General features: G+C 33.2%; 1 protein-coding gene across 2 annotated transcripts in view; it reads right to left on the minus strand.

Annotated features, from left to right (window-relative positions):
* Window positions 1–763: 763 nt before the first annotated feature.
* LOC132549848 (endophilin-B1-like) overlaps window positions 764–24,755 on the minus strand; it is a 46,324-nt gene continuing 22,332 nt past the window's right edge. The window contains exons 5-10 of one of the 2 annotated variants that reach the window (XM_060213822.1): window positions 21,215–21,307; window positions 17,888–17,923; window positions 10,481–10,570; window positions 10,085–10,185; window positions 7,427–7,631; window positions 764–5,095 (exon numbers count right to left, since the gene is read on the minus strand). In XM_060213822.1, the coding sequence (XP_060069805.1) occupies window positions 4,988–5,095; window positions 7,427–7,631; window positions 10,085–10,185; window positions 10,481–10,570; window positions 17,888–17,923; window positions 21,215–21,307 (633 nt within the window). In that variant the 3' untranslated portion in view covers window positions 764–4,987. The remainder of the gene's footprint in view (window positions 5,096–7,426; window positions 7,632–10,084; window positions 10,186–10,480; window positions 10,571–17,887; window positions 17,924–21,214; window positions 21,308–24,755) is intronic. The other variant, XM_060213823.1, reaches the window with a different exon arrangement.

The following is a 24,755-nucleotide window of genomic DNA, read 5'->3' on the forward strand; positions in this document are numbered from 1 at the left end:
TAACCTGGGCCATGGTTAATGTCACAAACAATACTCAGGCAGATGTCAATGTCACACATAACCTGGGCCATGTCACAAACAATACTCATGCAATCTCAATGTCACAAATGGCCGTATGGTTAATGTTACAGAAAGCTCTTGACCAAAGTTAATGTCACAAACTGCTTTGACCAAGGTAAATATCATCAATAAGATTAGCCAAGATAAAGGTCACAAAAACAAGAGGCTCCGGGGGCCTGCATCACTCACCTGGCTAAGTTAACTATTCATTTCAAAAAGAATTTAAAAATGACTAATTTTTGTAATAATGTTGTTACTGGGTCAAAACCAGATTCACTGTTCATAAAAATTGCATCCGACAAAACTTGAACAATATTCTTCTATGGAAAGGATTTTTAACAACTTACATTTCTGGTGTTAGGCTCTACCTCTCTAATCCTCAGGAGGTTAAGTTGTACTGTTCATACAGAACTGATCTGCCTCCACCCTAAAATACTTCTGACCCAATTTGGACCAATCATTCTTACAGGAGAAGTAGAATTCTAAAGAATTTCCTTTATTTCCCCTTTTGGGCCCCATCCCAGAGGAGACCAAGATTTAACCTCTGTACAGGATTGATTTCCATTCACCCAAGAATACTTCAGATCAACTTTGAGCAATAAACATTCATTCCTACTGGAGGGGTAGGATTTAAAAGAATAAGTGCTAATGGTCATATATATGTATATTTGTAAACCATATATAAAGAAAAAGAAAGAAAATGTACATGTTTCATTAAGTTTATTTGAGGGTTGGCTATACTTTAACCCTATATACAGAGAATTTCAAGGTACAGCCCCAGGCTGACTTGCTGGCCAGGGTAATGTACAAGGGAGTGGGTACAAATCTCATCACTATTGCATCGTGTAACCTAGATTCCTACAGTCAGTAAACAACCTTACTGGGCCAACACTGTGTGACAGGCCAGCACCAATATTATACACTGTGTGACTAATTGCAATATACATGAAGTATCTATATAAGATTTTTGCCTTTGACATTAAAACTTGTACAATGTATGCTAAGTTTGACATAAGTTATAACTTGTATGCTACATAATACTGTTTTGTTTACTAGATATGACATTACTTGTATGCTAGCACAGTCCTGTGATGACATTGCTATACATTATGTTTATCAACGTCATAACTAATGTATATGGATGTTTGTCTTAACAGCACTGACATTATGTATGTCTAGCATAATGTAGTCTTTATAGCATATGTCAATAGTTAGCATAAGCTTAATAGACTTACATCAAAACCTACAGCTAGAACGAAGACTAGAATTTGTATGAATTTGAAAAAGTCAATTTTAGCTACTGCAAACACTATACATTTGGGTTGAATTGTGAACATTTCTTCTTAGTGTTAAAGCAGGATTTATGACAATACAAGACACTTTATTGTCTCCTGTGACCTAAGCAATAACAGGAAGGATGTGATAACTTTTAGACTATCATTCAAATTCTGTGTGCTATCATATCATCAAAGTGACGGTTATTAAGCCCATTTTTTCTAAATTACAGATTACAATATGAAAATCAAAAGCAAAATTTGGTAATTGTTGACAGCATACATATAGAGGGTAGCATTCCAGGAAACTAGTGAGAACTCTGAGAGTGACATGTCTACTTGGCTTTTTATATAAAACAATCTCTAAATTGTAATTACAATGTCAGTGCTTCACAAACACATAAATACACTGTATGTACAAGCAATACTTTAGATTTCATTGCAATTAAATATTCGTCAGTAATTCACTGTACAACATGTGTTCGTGGGAGGAAATGGAACAGTACATGGGATGACAATGGGGATACTAAAATGAAACTGAAAAAAATTTGAAAACAAGTAAAAATAGAGATTTATTGAGAGTACCTAGTGACATACTTAAATAACCACAATGTCATCGCATAGTCATTCTCTCTTTATTCACAGAGTACTGTGCATTAGTCAACATTCTCAGTATTTCAACTTCTGTAGCAAACTATTGCACAGACTATGCATTCAAGTGATAAAATTGACATCAATTAATGCAAATAAATCAAAGTTAAAATCTTATGTACAATTATTAATTCACTCATTCATTCAACATTTGATATTTTCATAATTCTCACTTGACAAGAATCAGTTGTACAGTTGTTTAAATTACAGTAAAAACTTTAATTGTCTTAAGCACAGGGACCTGTAACCTATAAAGAGATTTGTTGAAAAAAACCACAGGGACCTGTTACTTACCTGATTGGTATGTACATAAATTGAATCAAGTAAAACACAGGGTCCATAAATCCCTTTGTAGGGAACTTAGGGGCCTGTTGCATCTTATGTAAGTATCACAGGGACCTGTGATTTACTACACAGAATATATCCAGTAAAACACAGGGACCTGTGATTTACTACACAGAATATATCCAGTAAAACACAGGGACCTGTGATTTACTACACAGAATATATCCAGTAAAACACAGGGACCTGTGATTTACTACACAGAATATATCCAGTAAAACACAGGGACCTGTGATTTACTACACAGAATATATCCAGTAAAACACAGGAACCTGTGATTTACTACACAGAATATATCCAGTAAAACACAGGAACCTGTGATTTACTACACAGAATATATCCAGTAAAACACAGGGACCTGTGATTTACTACACAGAATATATCCAGTAAAACACAGGGACCTGAACTGTATATGCACAGGTGCTTGTTGCATTCTACACTCAGAAAGGACAAGTACCCGTGATTTACCATACAGTATGTAAATATCAAATGCTCTGCTATCAATAGGGTATGAGTAGGGAACATGGAGACCTCTGAAGTTCTATAAATAGTAAAAGTACAGATATGCAAGCTATATACAGTAAAACACAGGGGCCTGTGAGTTATCCACACAATAATGTGATATTTTATACAGTAAGATGACAATGTTAGGTTTTAGTCAAACTAATCAAGTTCCCAGTTTTCCCATTGTTAGTTAATATTGATGTATGCATGCATCCTCCAGGTTTTTTAAAAAAAATTCTTTATTAGTAATCACTAAAATATATATCATGTTTTGACAACAGAGAAAACTGTAATGAAGTACAGTGGAGCTTGCTAATTATCTGTACACGATAAATTATTTATAATGATACATAACTACTTTGACTTCTGGTCCAGTAGATTTCAATGACTTTTGGGACTCAGATATTTGAGTCCTGAACTCAAGCTTTTCCTGTGGGACTCATTCAAATTTTGGGACCCTGCTATATCTCTCGAGTATTGGGTTTTATCAAAATTTTGCAATTGGTGTTCTGAACTTGCCTTAAAAAATCCAACCCAAATTACTGGATTTAATTCTACTCTAGTTCTTACAGGTCTCAACGCTTTTATAGTTTAATTTTATCTATGATCTACAGTTTACCTATGTACTAAAACATTGCCAGTGTCTTCAACAAATTAAGTGTTACGCTGTTACATCTTGTTATTTTGTTTTTTTTGTGTTGTTTTTGATTAGTTTTTGTTTTTCTTTAAGGAATAATTATGTGTGTTAAGAATAAAGGGATTTCCTAAAAAAATCTGAATTACAAAATGTACAACATTTACGTGTACATGATTCACACATGTATCAGTTTCAACACAAAATTATGTTCAATTTTGTTTTTGTTACACTATTCTGATTTCATTCCAATCCAAAATAGATTAAAGAAAATAAATCATTTTGGATATCAAGGAGAGCACAACCCTGTATAGCTTTAAAAAGTATGAATATGTGTAACAGTAGAGCCCGTTTCAGCTGATTAAAATATTGATAAGATACACTGGAGGCCCTAACATGGAATGCACTGCTGATCAAAACATCAGCACTGTCACACACTTTTAATATTCAATCAATAATTGTTTAAAATAACAATCTAAAAACCACATCAGTAGGACCAATAACACTACAGGGACACCATATTTTTGCTTTACTGCGAAATAATAGTTATGATAATAAAAACAACAGATCCTTATAAATGTAAAATGATTGAATTTTTAAATAAGTTTCATTTTGGTAAAATACAAGTAAGTTTCTCACATTTCAATCACAGTAAGCAATGATTCAGGAGATTAAACTACCTTAGCAATGTGTTAAAAATGGTAATCATACATTCAAGACTGTGTATATTCTAAGTGGTACCCGACTTTCTTAAACCAGGTGCCTTTTGAATCATCAATATTTTACTTGATAAATTTAAACATGCACTTGATGTCTGTTTTCAACAGATTAACGAAATTAAAAACCAACAATTTTAAAGAATTAAGCTTAAAGCATAAAACTACAATAAAACCATAACAGACAATAAAAATATAAGCCTTCACCATAACTAAAACCAATAATCTTGATCTTCCAGAAGTTTGCTTCCACATCTTGGCCATACCTTCATTAGAAAGCTTGTAAGCTATGATACCCTTGTACATTAAGTAAACTTTGATGCTATAGTTTCCAATTGTAAGCAAAAACTATCTGATGTGACCTTAATTTTGGTCTGCTGAAGGTCATGAAAATTACAATTTAATGAATTCCTATCTCATACCTCTGTATATCACAGTGCTGATATTGCGCATCAATATGTGTTATGAGAAAATCTGGGTCATAAAAAAATTGATGTGTGACATCTTTGTTCAAATATGTCAAATGTACATTTTTAATGATTATAATTTAAAAAAATTATCAATGTTTTATCATAAATCTAACACATGATTTTCCAACCATGCATGAACACAAATCACCAACATCCTCAACAACAAAAACTTAGACATATCAGTCACATCATAATTATAAAATAGTGAAGATGGCAACAAAATTCTGAGAGCATGTGTGTGGAGAATTTGATTACAATGGTAAACCCATTCTATATAAATCGATAGTGAAAACAGAGTTGTTAATTACTGATGTCCAACTATACAGTGACCTAGCATCATTCTAATACTTCCAAATATGTACTTGGTACTTTCCCCTTCTGAGGGCCTCTTTCTGCCATTAGCCAATCAGGATCCAAACCCGGAAGTCGATGCACTGTTATTAACTGTGAACAGTTTGAAAAAAAAAAAAAAAGTAAACAAAAAAATTAAAACGTAATTCTTAAACTGTACTAAATAGAACAGATGATTTCATTTTTTTTCCTTCTGAAACTTGTCAGTGTACTACTGTTAATAAACACCCTAAAACAATAAACTTCATCAATCAATCATCAAATGTTCATGATTCTGGATTTATAATGTAAATGTTTTAGTTTAAATTACTTCAGTGTAATAGATTATTTTTCTTTCACATCACCTTCTACTAAATACTATCACCGTTTAGTTATTGAAAGGAAGAATTCCCAACAATAGCAGTATCTATTTCTTAAATGAATATTGACAAGAAAAAAAAAAAAGAAAAGAAAAAAACAAAACCTGCAGTAGTCAAGCTATACATAAACATATATATACTATATAAGTATAATACCTACCAACTGTTAGACAATATCAACAAGGCATTAATCAGTTATTTAGCTGACAATGACAGCGGAACTGCAGCACAAGTTTTAAATGTCTCTCAATGACCAAACATAAGCATGCTGAACCACATAGTAATGACTTCCTGAGTTGCCCACTGTAACTACATTTAACAACAACAAGCATTCATTCCCAATGACAGCAAGTTGCAAGTTGTTTATAATTTGCAAAGCAGCATTTAATATCAAGAAGTAACAACATTACTGGTAATCTTAAACACCAACAAGTTCAATTGACAACAATAAAATTTAAGAAATAAAATGTATACTGTTTAACCAGAATCTGATTATCATTGATATAATGTATTAACTTTCTGTTCTCTAAGCAGGCATTCCATGGAGTTATATTCAACAAGGGAGATAAATCTTGCATTATTAGAAGGATCAGGATGGGGTTGTCATTAGCAGGCTACGGCAAGGCAGATTTCTGGATATGTATAAATGTTAGGGATAGACCATAACTTTATGAATGAAATTATGTTAAATACATTATGACTTTGAGAACAATAACTAGGACATACATTCAAGACCTATCTTTTGGGACGAATAATCTACAATAAGGACATCATTCCACCCAATGGAAACACAAGGTTAATTGTTATCAGATTGGTTCAAATCATAATCCTCCATTACAGATCAATATTTATCTGAAACAGAAAGTTTAGACTGTCATGAACTCAACAACCCCAGTGCCCCTGACCTGATTATTAGCACTGCATGACCTTTACCCTCATTTTCCAGCTTTCTGAATCCTTCAAATGGAATCTGTTCTTAAATAGTGTTTAATTTGGGAATTAGACATGTAAATATCTAAAAACCTATGGCTGAATGTAAGGTTTTATTTTTCTTCTGCATTGGAAGTTTTCTCTGTCAATAGATCTGCAGGTGTTAAATTCAACCTCAGAAAGGAAAATGTGTGAGAGCTTACCACAACTCATTTCATTTGCTTCAATGTAACAGGAAAAAAGATTTATTAAGCCTAACAGGAAAAGAGGTATATACATTTAACCAACCATTTATGGCTTTGTTTACTTCAAACCCATCAATTATTTCTTATCACTTATTCAACTTAATTTTTTTTTATCAAATCCATGACAGATTTGGTCAAAATCAATGTACAGTTTTATATCAAGCCAAATATATTTTACATAACACAAGCCAATGGAGTTAACTGCTTTCTTAAAAACAATCAAATATTTTGTTGGAAAACATGGCAGTCATACATATTGACATTAGTTGGCATATGAATTTGGTATGAAGTTAGCCTGAAGCAGTTAACCCAGGTGTGTGCTGCCAGTATAAGCTTTGTGAGAGGTGTACAAAGCACTCACATGATACAACACTCCAACCAATAGCAAAAAATAAAAATGCGGAGCATGTTCTGAGAAATAATCATCTATTATAACAGAATTAAAGAGACCATTAATGAAGTCCTGTAATGTTTCTAACTCATTGTTGACTGAATAGACACAACTAAAGGGAGATAACTACATGGTCAAGGAAAACCACTCAGCTTTCCTTTTTAGATATCTATAATTGGAAGTAAGACCTATCAGTTTTCCCTCCCTTCCCTTGATAAAATTTGGAGCAGTCCTGATGAGGTCAATTCGAAAATGACTAAATGGAAAATGAGGGCAAAGGTCAGGTATAACTGATTCTCAAACTTTGACTTGCGTTCCCTTTTGGTATTAAATCAGAAACAAACCTTCCTTTTTAAATTCAAAATTGTATTCTATTTAGCCTGTCAATTTAAAGTGACACTGCCATGGTAACTGAAACAAAAACCTTGGAAGATCTAAGGACATGTAGGGGGTTAAAGGTCATGACAGGGACTGCTACGGAAGCATGAGTGCTGCTAACCTCATCAGCCAACAAGGAGAGCTCTGAGCTATCAGCCGAGTCGTAGTCATAAAGAACACGGGCTTGTTTTTTCTCTGTGTTTGGAGTAGCAGCTATGACTTGTATCATGGGAGGTGCACTAGGTATCATGGGATCGGTGGAAAAGTTATTTGAAATACCTGGACCCAAGGTATTTGGCGCAGTGTTTCCGCCACCGACATTGTAACTGAAACGACAGCAAAAACATTCAACCAACCAAGGAAACAAACTAAGTATAGAAAAATCAAACTGATGGACAGGAGAGTATTGGAAACATAACACTTGTAGCACTGAAAGAAAACCATTAGAGTAGATCTAGGAATGGCAGTAGAGTCCTCACATATTCTTATTCTAATCAAAAGTTTCATTTTTATTGGCATTTTGAGACTTTCACACAATGTAAGGAAGATTTTTGATGAATTGAAGCATATCCAAACTACTCCACAATCTCTTTTCAAATATGAAAAAGAGAACATTTGTGGTTTCTTTATTAAAGACTGGAAATTGTGTGAGAAAATTCCAGATAATTTTAAAAACTGTCCATTTTAACCAATAAGACACATCTGTGAAAGCTATTCAGGGTAAGATGGTAAACATGAGGTATACACTAGTGCCATCCACTACTACAGAGATAACTAACAGTCTCATAATACAACTAATTACTGTAAAGTATATATGTTGTATATATATCACTGAAGCAAAGCCATGGCAGCGCCAACCACCAGGAGTTCACTCCCTTCCCAAACTACATACATATTTGTAAAGACCTGTTTATCTGCATCTTTTTAAAAATTAAACCATTGACACATTTAGTAATGACTTACTTTATTTGTCAGCTATTTTATGAGCACAATAAAGATATTTATAACAATAGTTGAAATTTTATGAAGTGACATACTAATGATATAGAAGCAAAGTGGAGCCACAAAAATATCAGTAGGGATGAAGCAAGTGTTTACAAGTCTCTAATGGAGCTCACTGGTGACAGTAAAACCACAATGGTGCACAGCAGTATCATTTACACTCCACATTCAATCAGGGAAAGATGAAATACAGAAAACATGTTAGCTCTTTCTCTAATGAATCTTGCTTTAATGTAAAATGGACCTCTGATTGAATGATCTCTACAACAGTTGTCTCCCCTTCCTACTAACATTGAACTGTATGTGAATCTTTGTTTCTAGTATATCAACAGCATTAAGTTTAAAGATATAAAAGTAAGATTTGCTTTAACATCATTATCATAAAAAAAAGTAACATTTAGTCAGACACAAGTGCTGAATAATAAAAAGAAACTTAGTTATATCCCATTTTTATTTAAAAGTCAAATGTTATAATGTCTCCATATATTTGTCCTATATCTATACACAAATGTATTTAGTTTGTACCATGGCTATGCTTCCCGCTCACATAAAATGAAACAGCCCAGTCCACACCTAGATGCATGCAATAGAAAGTTCTTGAAAATGCAAAAAGCAAACATTTTTTTCAAAAACCTGAAATAGCAAAACAGCTGATAATGTTGTCTGTGACTACTGTAACTATATGATATCACTTACCTTGATTCCCCCTCGGAACTACTAGTCAGCGAGGAATGGAAATATAGTCAGTGTAATGGACATATAGTTAATATGAACACAGATTAAAGGATATACTACAATGTTATACCACTGAATATTATACGAAGAAATTTGGTTAGAAATGAAATTAAATGCAATGAAGAATATACTAAACATTTTAACATCATATTAAGGAACTTCATTTAGAAAGGAAGGTGTGACTACTAAAAGATAACAATAAAGTAACATCTTTATAACATCATCTGGATGAATTTAACTCTGAATAATAACAATACTAATCATGGTGAAGCAACATATTGCTGACCATGACAGGTAGTTTGGAAATTTTTATCCACTTTGACTTTGCACGCTTCTCCTTTAAATCTGGAGAATAATCAGTTTTTTTGCATTTTTCATAAAAAATTGAACAAGTGTTTGGAATGCTTAGATTTTCAGAAAATCATATTCACATGATAGCATACTCATGTTAAAGTTTAAAGAAAATCTAGTTGTTAATTGTTTAAGGGTTGAGCCTCCTTAATAACACTATCACAAGATTCCGTTTGTTTTCTTTTACCAAAGAAATATAATTATAAAGAGAACTTCTCTAACTCAGTAAACCAGGTAAATTGATTTATTACTTTGATGTTCTTGTCACTACTTTTATTAGATAACACCCTTAACATGTAAACTGTACAATACAAGGCGGGGCAGGAGGGTGTTAGACAGGTGCAAACTTATTACATACATGTGCATTTATTAAGATATTTCATATCAATAGTACAGTTACAATGTTTGCAGATATAGCAAGGCATTTAAATGAAGGAAAATGATGTATATCACATATATGTTGGCAGCGTAAAGCATGCATACACTTCACTCAATTAATTAGCAATGCTTAATCATTTGTTGCCAGTTATGTTTATTTGCTCATTAGGTCAATGAAAATCTTTAAAATTCAACTCCAGACATGAAAAGAACAAGTATTTCAACTCATGCAGTCATATTATTATGTGTATTATATTTGTAAACCTCAAAGGAAACCGTGTACTTTCTCCACCTTGGGGTAACCTTGACCTACCTTCCCAGCTGTCTCTGCAGATCTTGCATGTACAGCAAACACTGGGCGTAGTAGGTTGTCTGGGCCTCAATGAAGTCATTCAGACACCGCAAGTGATGGGCCTGCAGGTATGTAAACAGAAGACATGACACAGTATATATATTACAGAAATATGTGGACAGAAAACTGATATACTAGTGTACATTAGAAGCTAGTAAGAGCGATCAATGGTGTATCAAACTTAAAGACTACAAAAATGAAGATGTCAACATTTCACTTCTTATTAAAATTGAAAGTCAAATGTGAGCAATAGCTCGGGTGGCTTATTACCAGGCATTGGATTGTTGTCTGTTTAACATGTTAATATATAACCACATATTAGGACAGGTTAAGTACATTACACTGTAAATCACATACATGAGCGCTGCTGACACCCTCTAACAACAGCTTTGTGATTTCTGCCTGTCGGTCAAACTCCGCTTGGGCCACCCGTAAGTCCGCTTCAGCCTGAGAAAGGAAAAAAACAGTTATATACACTTCAACAAAACACTGATCCATATCTAAGTTCATAATAACAAATACCTATATTACTGTAAATTTCATCCTTCCAATTCTGATTTTGATCATTTATTACATATGAAATTCACTGACAACATTTATTAGTTTGTATGGTGCACAATTGATAAAATGTGACAGTAATACTTTTCTTATCAGTGAAACTTCCCAAAAGAGTGCAATACATCATAATTCAACTACCACCAAAGTACACATTGCGACACATCAAAACAAATCACAGGTAAGCATTATTACAGAATCACTAAAAACTTGTCCAAACCCAGAAAATTCTACAAAGATAAATAGGCAAGCCTATATACAATGGGTCAATACAGGAAGCAGGCAAACCACTTACAAGATATCAGACTCATTCACTAGGTTTACATACTAATATTAACCATTCAAATTATTAATGTACATTTTTGTGGCTGCTTCATTTCATTGGAGAAGTTTTAAAATTTCATTCAAATACAAAAAGAAGAAACAAATCATCTTTTACCTGTTCAGTGTATTTGAATAAATTTTCTTACAAAATGTTTCTCACATTCTCAAAAGTTACTTACTGTGATATATAAACAACACATTAGATTATTTCAAGCCTATTTCATGAATTTTCACAAAATTTAATTTTTTAAATATGCTACCAATCCATACAGTAATCTCCATAAGTGACACATTCTTTCTGGTGATATTTCTTTATCATAAAGACTGAAACACTATAAGTTATCAATTTGGGAAAAAATGATACCATCTTATTATTCAACGAGATGATTTATTTTTCTCTTGAGATGTAAATAAAGTTAATGTTGAATAAGTGGGTATTCTACAACTCCACTGCTGCAGACAATACAGTTTATAAATAAATTTGATTTTTTTACCTCTACATACAATATATTTTATATCTAACTTTTATAAGTTTTATAAACAATGCCTTACAAACAACAACAGATATTATCAAATAGGAGATGTCTTCTTGTTCATTGCCATTATGCTAATAATTCACACGTTTTTTTTTTTTACATATAAACTTTTTTTTTCACTTTGAAAATTTTGATAAAATACAAAGGTTTCTTGTTGAGTATCATATTCATTGCACCCAAATGGCAGAATATATTAATATGTTTTTATTGAAACTGCTGAAACAAAAAAACAGGAGGCTCAAGTCTGAGAACAGCCACTTCAGTTCTATAAACTGTCATTTTTGTTGTTGTAATATTAAAAATAATTTTGTTGAAGTAAAATAACTTGGACCATATTTTGTATTTGCAAAAAATTATCTGCCACCGGATTTTAATACGTTTGTAGTTCTAACTAAGTTTTAATTTTTTCCCAACAGAAATTAAACAAAAAATCATGCTCAAAAACATAATTTTCCTATCTATATCTTACTGCAAGACCCTGGGGTCATGAAAGTGACATTTTCAGTAAAGCACCCTTCCATCAATGAAAAATATTTGAATCTATTGTATCTCGATAATGAAAAGAAGATTTCAAAATTTATGTTAATTTGAGCCCTTCTGGTCCCATCCTAAATGCCCTGGGGGTGGGAATCATATAATTCACAAAAATGGTGAAGGTTTCTGCAAAATTTCTTTACAATTAGTTAAAGGATTTTCAAGCCAAAAAATGTCAATTGTTTATGGATAATGACAAACAAAAGGTAATGTATAGATCATCCGAGACCTCCCCTCGGGTGACCTAAAGAAGAGACTTAGAAATCCTCTATAATGATTGAATACAAAATTTGATATAAACTTCCAATATGTAAATAAAGCTGAATACAAGACTAATTATGCATGCAAGCCACCATGCTGTATCTACTGATACAAACAAAAGTCTTACTCGAGCAATGACATCATCCTGGTCCGCACAAACACAAACAATAGGTCAAAGTTAACATAGGTCACAGTTCACATTGTACAGGTTCAGTAGTTTGAATATGTGTTTGGAACTTTGTAATATTGCCAGAGACAGGCATGCTAAATTATTAGATACCATGTAAAAACAGACAAACGTAACAGTGAATACTGTCATTCTTATTATTGTAACATCAAAAAGTGTTTCCGATTACATCACTGAGGCACATTAAAACACATAGTACATTTACCAACAGTTGTAACACAATTCATTTTCAGGAAGTTTTTAAAATCATTAAAATCAGTTGCTACTTCTTCTTAGTCACATGTGGCTGTGTTAACACTGCTTATAACTATATAGAATTGTTACATTCATCTTCAAAGGAAACTATTGTAGTTTACTGGTCCAGAAAAGCACAGTACTTACTACCTGCAATATCATCATCATCAAATTAATATGTACTTTTACCAGTGAACCAATATCAGAAATTACCAATTTGATAAAATAATGGAATCCTCCATCAAAATTTCTATAATTGATGATATATATACATTTTTTTTAAGAAATGGCTAATTAAATGTCGTTTTCTTTTTAAACTGATAGGAAATTCACTAATTTTTCTAACCAGATGCTAATGAGCTCAAGATTTATAAAGTGTGTTGCCTTCCTATATCTTTGTTGCATGCATACACTGTTTTATTCAAATTTGCATGACTATAAGACAATGTTAGAAAATGGTGAAACGGCATTGAACAGCAAACAGAAAATGGTGCTGTTTCGTTGTCAAAGTGAAATATCATTACAGCAACACATCAAAGATCATTCTATTGATTTTCATACTTTTTTGATGCACATATTCTTGGTCCGCATCAATGTAATATCGCATTGTATTTCATTTGTTGGACAGAATTACTGCTCGGATATTCAGTCATCACTGACATTTAATCAACAGAACCTTTCATATCGTCTAGATATACAACACTGATATAAAACAAATTTAGAACAGATCACATGTGAAAAGTTAATGGAATTCTGAAAAAGATTACAGTCAACTGCACACACAATTCTGAAACATATAGTCAACAGCACAATGTGTGCATTGTGCCAGTATCATGCATAGTTTTCTACACAACATTGGGTTGACAAACAGAAACTTAATGGTGATATATAGTCACAGAAACTTTACATCTGATAAGTTATCTCCTCTTTTGTTTTGATGTAGTCAGCTAAAAATCTCACATACGTTTTTGTTTTTTATTTACAATCACTGCACCATGGCCGTAAATGCACTGTTGCTTTTCATTTTCAAAGTAAGAGTATGTATAATAACTGAAAGTTGATAGAATTTTACAAAAAATTTTATCAAGAATGGAAAATTTGTGTGAACTTAAATAATTTAAAGTCTACTAATTTCTAAGTGATCCAGAAAATATTAAATTTTACATCACTAGATTTACACAATGTACTGGATAACTTGATCAGCAGTAAAGTTTTTAAAAAGATAATTGCAAAGTCTAGTAACAGTTAATGGGTTTGTTTTAATGTGTATATCCAAGAGACACTAGGATAAGTCAGTAGTCTGTTCTAAAACTGCTTCAGCTAATCAGAAAAGAAGATTTAAAGTATAACAAAGGGCTGGTACTATTGTACTGTGTTTTCTGGAGTGTGCTGTTGTACTCTCAGGATAGATCAATAGACAGGCAAGTCAATAAGTCCTCTACCTAACACCAGTCTGCAAACAGTAGGTATAAAACTCAATCAGCATTTCCTGTGCTTTCTGTGCCTAAATCAAATTATGAAATAAAATGAATGTAAAACGTCCAGAAGAAAGCTAGGCACAACAACTGAAACTGCATAACTGAAAAGTCCGATACATGCTGTTCTCATCAATAGATAGATCGGTACAATTCACCTATTGCTGTGTGGTTTTACATTGAGATAGGTACATGAACTGCAACATAGAATAGCTGTACTGCTGTGAACATGTCGTTATGATTCCAAAACCATAAAGATACCAATATGTGGCTGACTTGTCAGATCATTACAGCTATAATAATCAGGAAAGGAAACATTGTGAGTATCATGTATAACAACAATTCACATAATGATGAAATTGAGGTATTTCATAAGTCACTATCTATCATATATCTACAAAACGAACAAACCAAAAAACTGATTTATATGAGAAATTTAAGGCCATTGTTGGGGAAAATTAATTACAGACCTACAGACGACTTCTAGTTCAAGACTAAAAGGTCTTCTTTGAACAATTCCAAATTTCTGCTGTAATTCTTTTAGATATGTAGCATGGTCTAGGTATGTGTTATAATTGGGGATGCAATAAACAGATTTCCTGGTATTCCAATCCAGAACATATGAACATTATAGAACTAAAGGCCATACATAAAAGAAGTGAGGAAAATACAACAGCCCATGTGCCATGATTTGAACCTGAGGCAGCCAAACTTTGTGTGTACCAAGTGACCAAGCTCTGTTTATAATGTCAACAACATAACAATGATTGTCCTATATCTACCAGTGGAACAGGGATAACTACTTAACTAAATAATCAAAATTAAATTAAATAATGTACAAATCGAAAATAAAGGCAGTTCCAAATAGCTAAATCTCATTGGTGCATTAACAGGGTTGGTATGCGTTACCATGGTTACAGGGTACGAGGAGAGCCCACTGACCTCCGTTCCCGACTGGATACATCTACTTGGCTTGTCAACAGGTAAAATCAATAGAAACAGATCATCGTTAATTAAACAGTCATCTCTTTTTCAAAACTAAACTGCTAGCTCTACATACCAAGACTTGATCATAGTACAGCACAGTGGAACTGTGTATACTAGCATTTTATCTGACAACATTCTTGTATCAAAATGTTGTAAAAATATGAAGTGTAAGAATAATTATCAAATGACAATACCACTGAAGGAAGCAAAAGAATGAGTTATTGGAACAAAGTCTGCCAAAATTATCCAAGGGATCAGTTGAAAATAGGGAGAGAGACAGGAAGAGATCTGGATAAGATTAAAATGTCAGAAAAAAGAAGGGCAATTTAAAAACTTTTTGATATGTAACTGGCAAAATGGTCCTGACTAAATCAAATCTAACTTATGACCATATAAAGCATACTAATTATCTTATTGATCAGTCTAAAACTTACAGAAATCTTCAAAACAAGAGTTAAATGCCCAAAAAAGTAAAAGGGCCATAATAAAATGTCTCTGGACAAAAAAATTTACAAATGATGACAAAATAAATACACCTTCATCAGAATTTTACTTCAAGAATCCAGGGTTTATTTACTGATACACGTACAACTGATTTTCTACGGCATGGTGACATATATACATTTTATCAATTTCATAGCCACCGAGGACAACTATATCAGAAATGTTGCAACATTTGCATAATATGTACATGTATTTGTCAATTCATGCTCTGCTCAGCCCATGTAATATGTGACAGTTTAGTAAATAGTGGATGTGCTGGAGGATACAGTATACATAAGGTGTTGACTAACCTATTGAAAGGAAGGTAACAAATACATGCTCTGAACCAAATTTAAAATATACCACAAGTTCATCATGTAAAAACTCCCCTGCATTGATCAGTTACCGAACCAATCACTGTCTCAAGTAAACATCCAATGTTTCATCACATCAATTAGTTACCTAACCAATCACTGTCTCAAGTAAACATCCAATGTTTCATCACATCAATTAGTTACCTAACCAATCACTGTCTCAAGTAAACATCCAATGTTTCATCACATCAATTAGTTACCTAACCAATCACTGCCTCGAGTAAACATCCAATGTTTCATCACATCAATTAGTTACCTAACCAATCACTGCCTCAAATAAACATCCAATGTTTCATCACATCAATTAGTTACCTAACCAATCACTGCCTCAAATAAACATCCAATGTTTCATCACATCAATTAGTTACCTAACCAATCACTGCCTCAAATAAACATCCAATGTTTCATCACATCAATTAGTTACCTCACCTTTCCTTGATAACAAACAAAACATGAATGACAAACTATTATAACAGAGGTCATCAAAATTCTGAACTTAGATAGAAACAAGTACACTCACAAGTATAGATAAACACTGTCAATTTTTACAAATACATCTAGAGAATTTGTTCCTTGCTGTATATATAATATACATACAGGCAATGTTTCTACAGCCCTACATAATCAATAAGCACAGGGTCCAAAAGGAGCATATACTGACGCCATGATGTGTATTAAACAGAAATTGGTATTTTATGATTTTCCTGCCATCCACAGTATTAGCTATGAGATTATTGAGTTGGACTAACACCAGACAGGAGTCTGATCAGTGGCCTTACTTGAACGCCTTAAATCACTAACACACCATTGTCAACATGTTAATATATCAATACTTGTCTAGCCTTGGGCCTCTTCTAAAAAGGTTTACTCATAAACACTAAAAAACAATGTTCAGAAAATGATGTCTTTCTTGTTTAATATAAAGTCACTAGCTATATATGTCTAATTACACTATTTGTGAGCAATATCGCATAATTCTACACAAACACAAGGCAGAGACAGCTCTGAAACATCTTATCATTTAATAATACACTCCTCAATAGAGAACCTGGATTGGCACTAACCTTACGATCGTATGTTGACACATTATAAGTAAGGACCTTACTACATAGATGTATTATACAGATATACTTGTGACCTTTATCCAAACTTTACATAATCTTGACATACCCAAACCTGTCTGATTTTATATCTACTAAAATTATATGTCAACATTTGACCTCAACAGAAAATACATAATCTAGTGACCTTGACATCAGACATGATCTAGACATTATACACATTGTCCTATGACCTTGACATTATACACATTGTTGTCTTATGACCTTGACATTATACACATTGTTGTCTTATGACTTTGACATTTTACACATTCCGTTATGTCCTTGACATTAGAAATATGCCCTCATAACCTAAATTGTCATCATAGAGATGCCTCTCTTTTTTATACTTTGCATATTGTAAGCTTAAATGCAACACTGATATCATTTGCATAATTTTAAGATGTTAACACAGTAAAATATCATCCCTGTGGATCGAATTAAAGTGTGTGTAGAGCACAATAATCAATAAGTCATCACATTATTTTGTCCACCAGGTCTATACTGACATAAAGTCTGATGACTGTAAATCATAAAGATATATATATATATACAATGTATTAGAATTGGCTAGGATTGTACTACAATACACAACCAAATTAAAAGATTTCAATTTCGTTTTTGAGTAAAACTGACTGTGATACTTACTCTAGCTACACACATCAACAAAACAAGGATGGACAACAACCATGCATGAAAACAAGAGTCACTAACCTCTACGAGGGTCAGGGTGTTGGTAGTGGAGTTAGGCTTGTAAAAGACAGACACACATTACAAAATAGTACCCACGATGGTGGTCATACCCAGCCTTACCCGCACTACAACCATTTATATAGAAAATACAAAAATACTCATGATGATATGGTGGACATACCTTACTCACACAATAAATATATATAGAACACATGATATTATGGTGTGTTATCACAACCTACCGACACTGCTATATATACAAGTCATACAAACACAAGGTAGTACCAATGACCGGTGGTATTACACAAGTGTGTGTTACACTTACATTGTCAGCAATGTTGGGAACACATAACTGCACAGATACACAATAGATATATGTATTGTACACATCTAAATGTGCTTACTAGTTACACATTAAAACCACAGGTGTGACCTTTCTATTCCTTTACACACATATATATGACGTACACATGATGCACAAGTTACACATGGTGCAACATAAAACTTATGATAAACACATATATATATACCTGGTAGGTGTGAATACTTATGATAATCACATATATACCTGGTAGGTATAAATACTTTTGATAAACACATATATACCTGGTAGGTGTAAATACTTATGATAAACACATCTATACCTGGTAGGTGTAAATACTTATGATAAACACATATATACCTGGTAGGTGTAAATACTTATGATAAACACATATACAGGTGTAAATACAACAGTCACCAGATAAAGGAGCTAGATACATATGAATAATATACGTAACACTTTCCCATATACCCCCTATTTATGTATCTGTTGTGATTTTAAGAGTCACGTAAATATAGTTACACCCTATATGCATTACTTCAGAATATGAGGTCCCATAAGGTTAGCAGACAAATACCAATACATGATCATTAGTTATTTATATACCGTCTAGGGGACAGATTATATAAATAACATCCATCATATGTGTGCTAATTGTGATGCCTAACATAATGAGTCTCCAAAGGTACAACAGGAAATGTGGTACTGATGCTGGTTCTATAACTCTGTTTGAAGGAGGACTTTTAGGGGTGACATGTCAAATAGGCCGATTGTTTTAAGTAATTCAGGTAGGGATGGCGATATGCAAGTTTCCAAGCTCTGAGAATGTGTATTTGGATAGCTATAGATAGCCACTGTTTTTGAGGATACTTCTAAACGGTTGTATAACTGACTAAGAGGGGAATTTCCTCAGTAGCTGACTATCCATGGTGTGGGAGGGGACTACTTAAAATTCCAAGGATAAGCAGCCTGGTTCTGTATAAATACTAGTATCAGACTCCCAGGGGACATGTCCATCTACTGGTAACTTAGAAGGGATTCTCAAAAGAGGCATTGGCTGGCTGTATATTCATATTAACCATCTAATTGTGGGATTCCTGTAGGACATAATGTTTGGCATACTATTCATAAACCAAACTTTGGACGAATTCCTAGAGATACTTATATGTTCAAAACCATAACATCAATATAACTGAAATCCTGCTTTTTGCCATCTATTCTACCAGTAGTCTTAAGTCCTTTTATTTAACTCATTACGGTATTCAACATCAATCAAGCCCCTTATTTCACTCACTTACAGCCTCCCCTACTATTAAACTCATTAGGGTACACACACTCAATATCAGTCAATCCCATTTCCCTTTTGCCCACTCACATTCACAAACCTGTCCCCATTTATTAGCCTGTATCTATGTATTGTAATTATTACAATATATGTAAAGCATCATTGCAGAGTCACATTAAGCATTAATGCGGGAACACGAGCCAGGCTAGATATAGTCTTATATATCATATGCATAAAATATGTGGTACATGAATTCTTATAAAATACATATGATGTAATATTTATCACACTGCTAGATCACAGTGACCACAAGTAGTGACCCTACATCCTATAAATATTGCATAATCAAATCAGCTAATTATATAATCAACGTTTCAGCCAGAGAAGCTAAGTACACCCTGACATTCCAACACATGACCATACTAAATAAAATATTTTGTAATATAGCTACACATTTATAATAAAAACATATAAACAGACTAATTGTAAAACATTTTTTTAACTATTCTGAAAATAATGATATAAAGTTGCAGTTGTCCCCTCTTAATATCCTCTACACCTGGTACATGGAGTTACAAGTTGAATTACAATTCAGGATGTGATCATTCCCACTTAACTCCACTTAACTCTGTGCTCTCATTATAGATTTCTGTGCATTAAATTTTTTGAAAATCTTTTAATCTTACTTAACAGCCACATGTTTTCACACAAGTCTGAGAATCTTGTGTAATTATGTCTCCCCATGGCCACATGTACTTAAAACTTGTCTAAATCAGAATAATAACAGAGCCAATACAATATTTCTTATATCCGAAGTTCCTTACCCTTATTATGACAATGATAACTTTAAATGGATAATACTCATCATGATTTTTTCATAGGATATAAACTGGTTACCATGTTTGGATATCAAGAGGTGCTAACGTTTTACAACTGATGTTTATCTTTCTGTTACTACCAGATTTATTGCCTAAAGACCCCACTGGCACCTTGTACAATTTGAAAATCAAAAGTTTTTATAAGTTTTGATACCAGAGAGATAAAGATACCTAAATGCTCATTATTCCAGCAGTGAAATATATATCATTTGATAAATTAAAGTTCATATTTCAAAACTGATATTACAGCTGTTTCTTCTAATCAATAAAGATCACTGTACTGACTGCCTGTACAATGTCCAGAAAAATGGCAGCTGTCAAAAACACAGCTGTTGTACCAAACAACATGGAGCTAATTAATCACAAGAACTTTAAAAATTGTGAAGGCAGTCTGTATTCCATATTTCAATAATGCAGAGTTATCTGCCCTTGTGAGCAGGTATTCATTGTTATGTCGTTAGTTTGTGAGAATCATGTCATGAGAAAAATGCCAAATTTTCTCACACAAACTTTTGATGCGACAATCAGTACCAGCTCTAATAACAGATAACTCTATATTACTAAAAGACAGGACAGACATACTGTATGTTTATTTGTTTATGGTTTTAGAACTGACTTAGACTTTCACAAATTTCGTAAATCAAGACACAAAGTTTGAACCTATTTTGAAATTAAATGAAAGAATAAAAAGTGTTCCTAATGAAAGAGTATCATATAATTTTTTGGGAATAACTATAAAATTTGAAATGCTCCTTCACTATACAATTCAATATGAATCAATAACATGATTATACATGTCAATGACGACAGCCTAAGATAAATAGTGCTAGACCCCTGATTAGTATCCCAGTACATAATCTTACCTGTTGTTGACTTGCGGTGGATTTTGCTTTCCTCAATCTATTTTTAGAAGCATCTAAGTCTAATCGTTTTACTTCTAAAATCTTCTTTTCTTTCTGAAACAAATATAACAAAAATTACAGAGTGGTTAAAAGTGATCTATGTTATGCATTTGCTGTCATATAAATTTTGTTAATTTAAAACCAAAATTGAAAATGACATTTGATCATTGAAAAATACTTCATACTGACACCTGAAAATCCCACTTCCTGTGGAGGTATTTAATGTGATGTCACAGTTGATATTCAGTTGACTTTAGTCAACATAGGCACATTGGTAGTGATGAAGTGGTAGAAATGGTAACATTTCATATCATCATAAAAAATTTAACTAACAACAAAGGAAACAGTTGCAGTGTTTAATGAGAGTGCTGTATACATGTGTAAGAATGAAGATAAACAGGCACATGTTTGAAGATGTTATTCTGACAGAAAACATTGGAATTCGTCCAAGCAGTTGGGGTATTGAGTTACTAATAACAATCAGGTGTCTAAAACTCAACAAATATTGCAACTAAAACTTTATTTTTCTAAAAAGTGTCTTCAACATCTGTAGTTGTCTGATGATTATTTCCGACCACAGGAAGAGTTTGAATTCATCATACATAATACCATTATTTCTGACCACAGGAAGAGTTTGAATTCATCATACATAATACCATTATTTCTGACCACAGGAAGAGTTTGAATTCATCATACATAATACCATTATTTCTGACCACAGGAAGAGTTTGAATTCATCATACATAATACCATTATTTCTGACCACAGGAAGAGTTTGAATTCATCTTACATAATACCATTATTTCTGACCACAGGAAGAGTTTGAATTCATCATACATAATACCATTATTTCTGACCACAGGAAGAGTTTGAATTCATCATACATAATACCATTATTTCTGACCACAGGAAGAGTTTGAATTCATCATACATAATACCATTATTTCTGACCACAGGAAGAGTTTGAATTCATCATACATAATACCATTATTTCTGACCACAGGAAGAGTTTGAATTCATAATACATAATACCATTATTTCCGACCACAGGAAGAGTTTGAATTCATCATACATAATACTATAATTTCTGACCACAGGAAGAGTTTGAATTCATAACACATAATACCATTATTTCTTACCACAGGAAGGGGTAGAAATCATTATACCTTCTGCACTTTTTACCACAGGAAAGGGTTGAAATCATTATACATGCAGCATTTCTGAGCTCAGTGAGCAGTGGAAATCATTCTACTTCCCTTATGACCTTAGTGAGGGGGGTGAAATAATTAGTTTATACAACCCTTCTGACCTTAAAAGAGGGGTCGAAATCATGATACTAACTAACCCTTCTGTTTTGAGCCAGGGGTTGAAATCATTACTGTAGTAATTTATACTACTCTTTTGACCTCAGTTTGGAGTTGAAATCATTATTTTACCCTTCTGATCTAAGCAAATGTTGAAATCATTTATCTATTCTACTTTTTCTGACCTTAGTGAGGAGTTGAAATCATTAATTTGTACAGTTGTACCCTTCTGACCTCAGTGAGGAGTTGAAATCACTAATTTGTACAATCATACCCTTCTGACCCTAGTGAGGGGTTGAAATCATGAATTTGTACAATCATACCCTTCTGGTATTAGTGAGGGGTTGAAATCATTAATTAGTACAATTGTACCTATCTGACCATAGTGAAGGATGGATTGAAATAATTGATTTTAACAAACTCCATTGTCCTAACTTCATGCCAACATTGATCAAACCAGATAGACAGCCTACATCATGTTACCCTGGCTACAGGTGATAACTTTCGTCATGGAACTAAATTCATCTCTGGATACCGCAGCCCCAGACCAGGTAAGATTCAAACTCCAGGCCATACCAACAAAGTGGTTGTAAAAATCTAAGTATAGCATTCATGGCATCTTGAAAGTTGGCCAAGGTCATTAATTTTAACAAAGTTGACATTTTGGACTCCTGAAATCACCAGAGATATATGGTGTATGCTGTTCCACTGCAGATGACTTCCCAGACCAGACGACTTGAAGGTACATGTATTGACTATTTCATGTTACCATAAATATTTGCCTATTATGTCCACTTGCATGTTATGTACACTTGTATTTATTTTTGGAAGAAGAAGAGAAAAAAAAAAAAAAAAAAAGAGAGAGAGAGAGAGTATTAATATATATAATGTTTTTGGAAAATAAATTTGCCATCCAGTATAGACACTTGGCTTGGTCAAACCACTTGTCAGCATCTGCTGATCAGAAAAGGAAGAAAATGATGTTACTTCACAAGCTGTGTGCTAGAAAAGCTTATTACCAGGCAGACACGAATTCAATCTTCACACCTTGACATGACTGTTGGAGGACAGAATCTTTGGAGGTCGTCTTGATAATCAAGACCAAGTCCAGGAAAACCTTGTTGTATTCGATTCCTTGTGATATCACCAATCTTTATATAATACATAAAACTATGCTACACAAAGATAACACTAAAATCACAATTTTTACTCGGAGAAGTACCTAGCAATTTACAACAGATGATGTCAGAGTCTACAAACCTCTTAAAGTTTCCCTTCATGTCTTATCCCAAAAAAGTCTAAATACATCTACCATCCAGGTTATCAACTGCCTACCACCCAGGTTATAAACTGCCTACCACCTAGGTTATCAACTGCCTACCATCCAGGTTATAAACTGCCTACCACCTAGGTTATAAACTGCCTACCACCTAGGTTATCAACTGCCTACCACCCAGGTTATAAACTGCCTACCACCTAGGTTATAAACTGCCTACCACCTAGGTTATCAACTGCCTACCATCCAGGTTATAAACTGCCTACCACCCAGGTTATAAACTGCACTGGTATATAAGCCTCCAAGCCAATTTTTAATGATTTTTTCCGTTGGATCCACTTATTAGGCGTACCAGAATATAAGTTGTACCATTTCGTATGATGTGGTAACTGTTATTTGACCAAATTTTGTAGATATAACAAACAACGGAAGGCAATTTATCAAGATCATCAGTGAAACATTTGATATCAGTTCACAAATGAAATATACACAGATAATCCTTTATTTTATTGATGTGTTTAAAAAATGTCAAAGAGCAATTATCTGACTCGTTTGGCTTGGGAGCATCCACTGATAAAGGTCCTGACATTACATACGGTTTACTTCAAAATATCTCCATTGGTGTCTGTACTGTTAAATATTAGTGAAGACTCTCGCATGCTGAAAACATTCTAATAGTCCCATAATGTTACACAAAGCCTTTTTCATTGTAATCAAGCATGGCACATAAACTGATGACCTATCAATCCCAGGATGCAACAGACTATTGTAAACTTCCATTAAGGCTTCCAAAGCAACCACAGAAGTTCAGAAGATATTATTGTGATTCATATTAAAAGGTATGATTAATTAAATCCACAATAATGTTATTTTTATTTTGAATCTTAAAATCATCCTGTATACAGTTGCAAATGATGGTTCT

This window comes from Ylistrum balloti, unplaced genomic scaffold (genome assembly GCF_031769215.1).
Source record: "Ylistrum balloti isolate Yb309-2 unplaced genomic scaffold, AGI_CSIRO_Ybal_v1 Utg370078, whole genome shotgun sequence".
Lineage (NCBI taxonomy): Eukaryota > Metazoa > Mollusca > Bivalvia > Pectinida > Pectinidae > Ylistrum > Ylistrum balloti.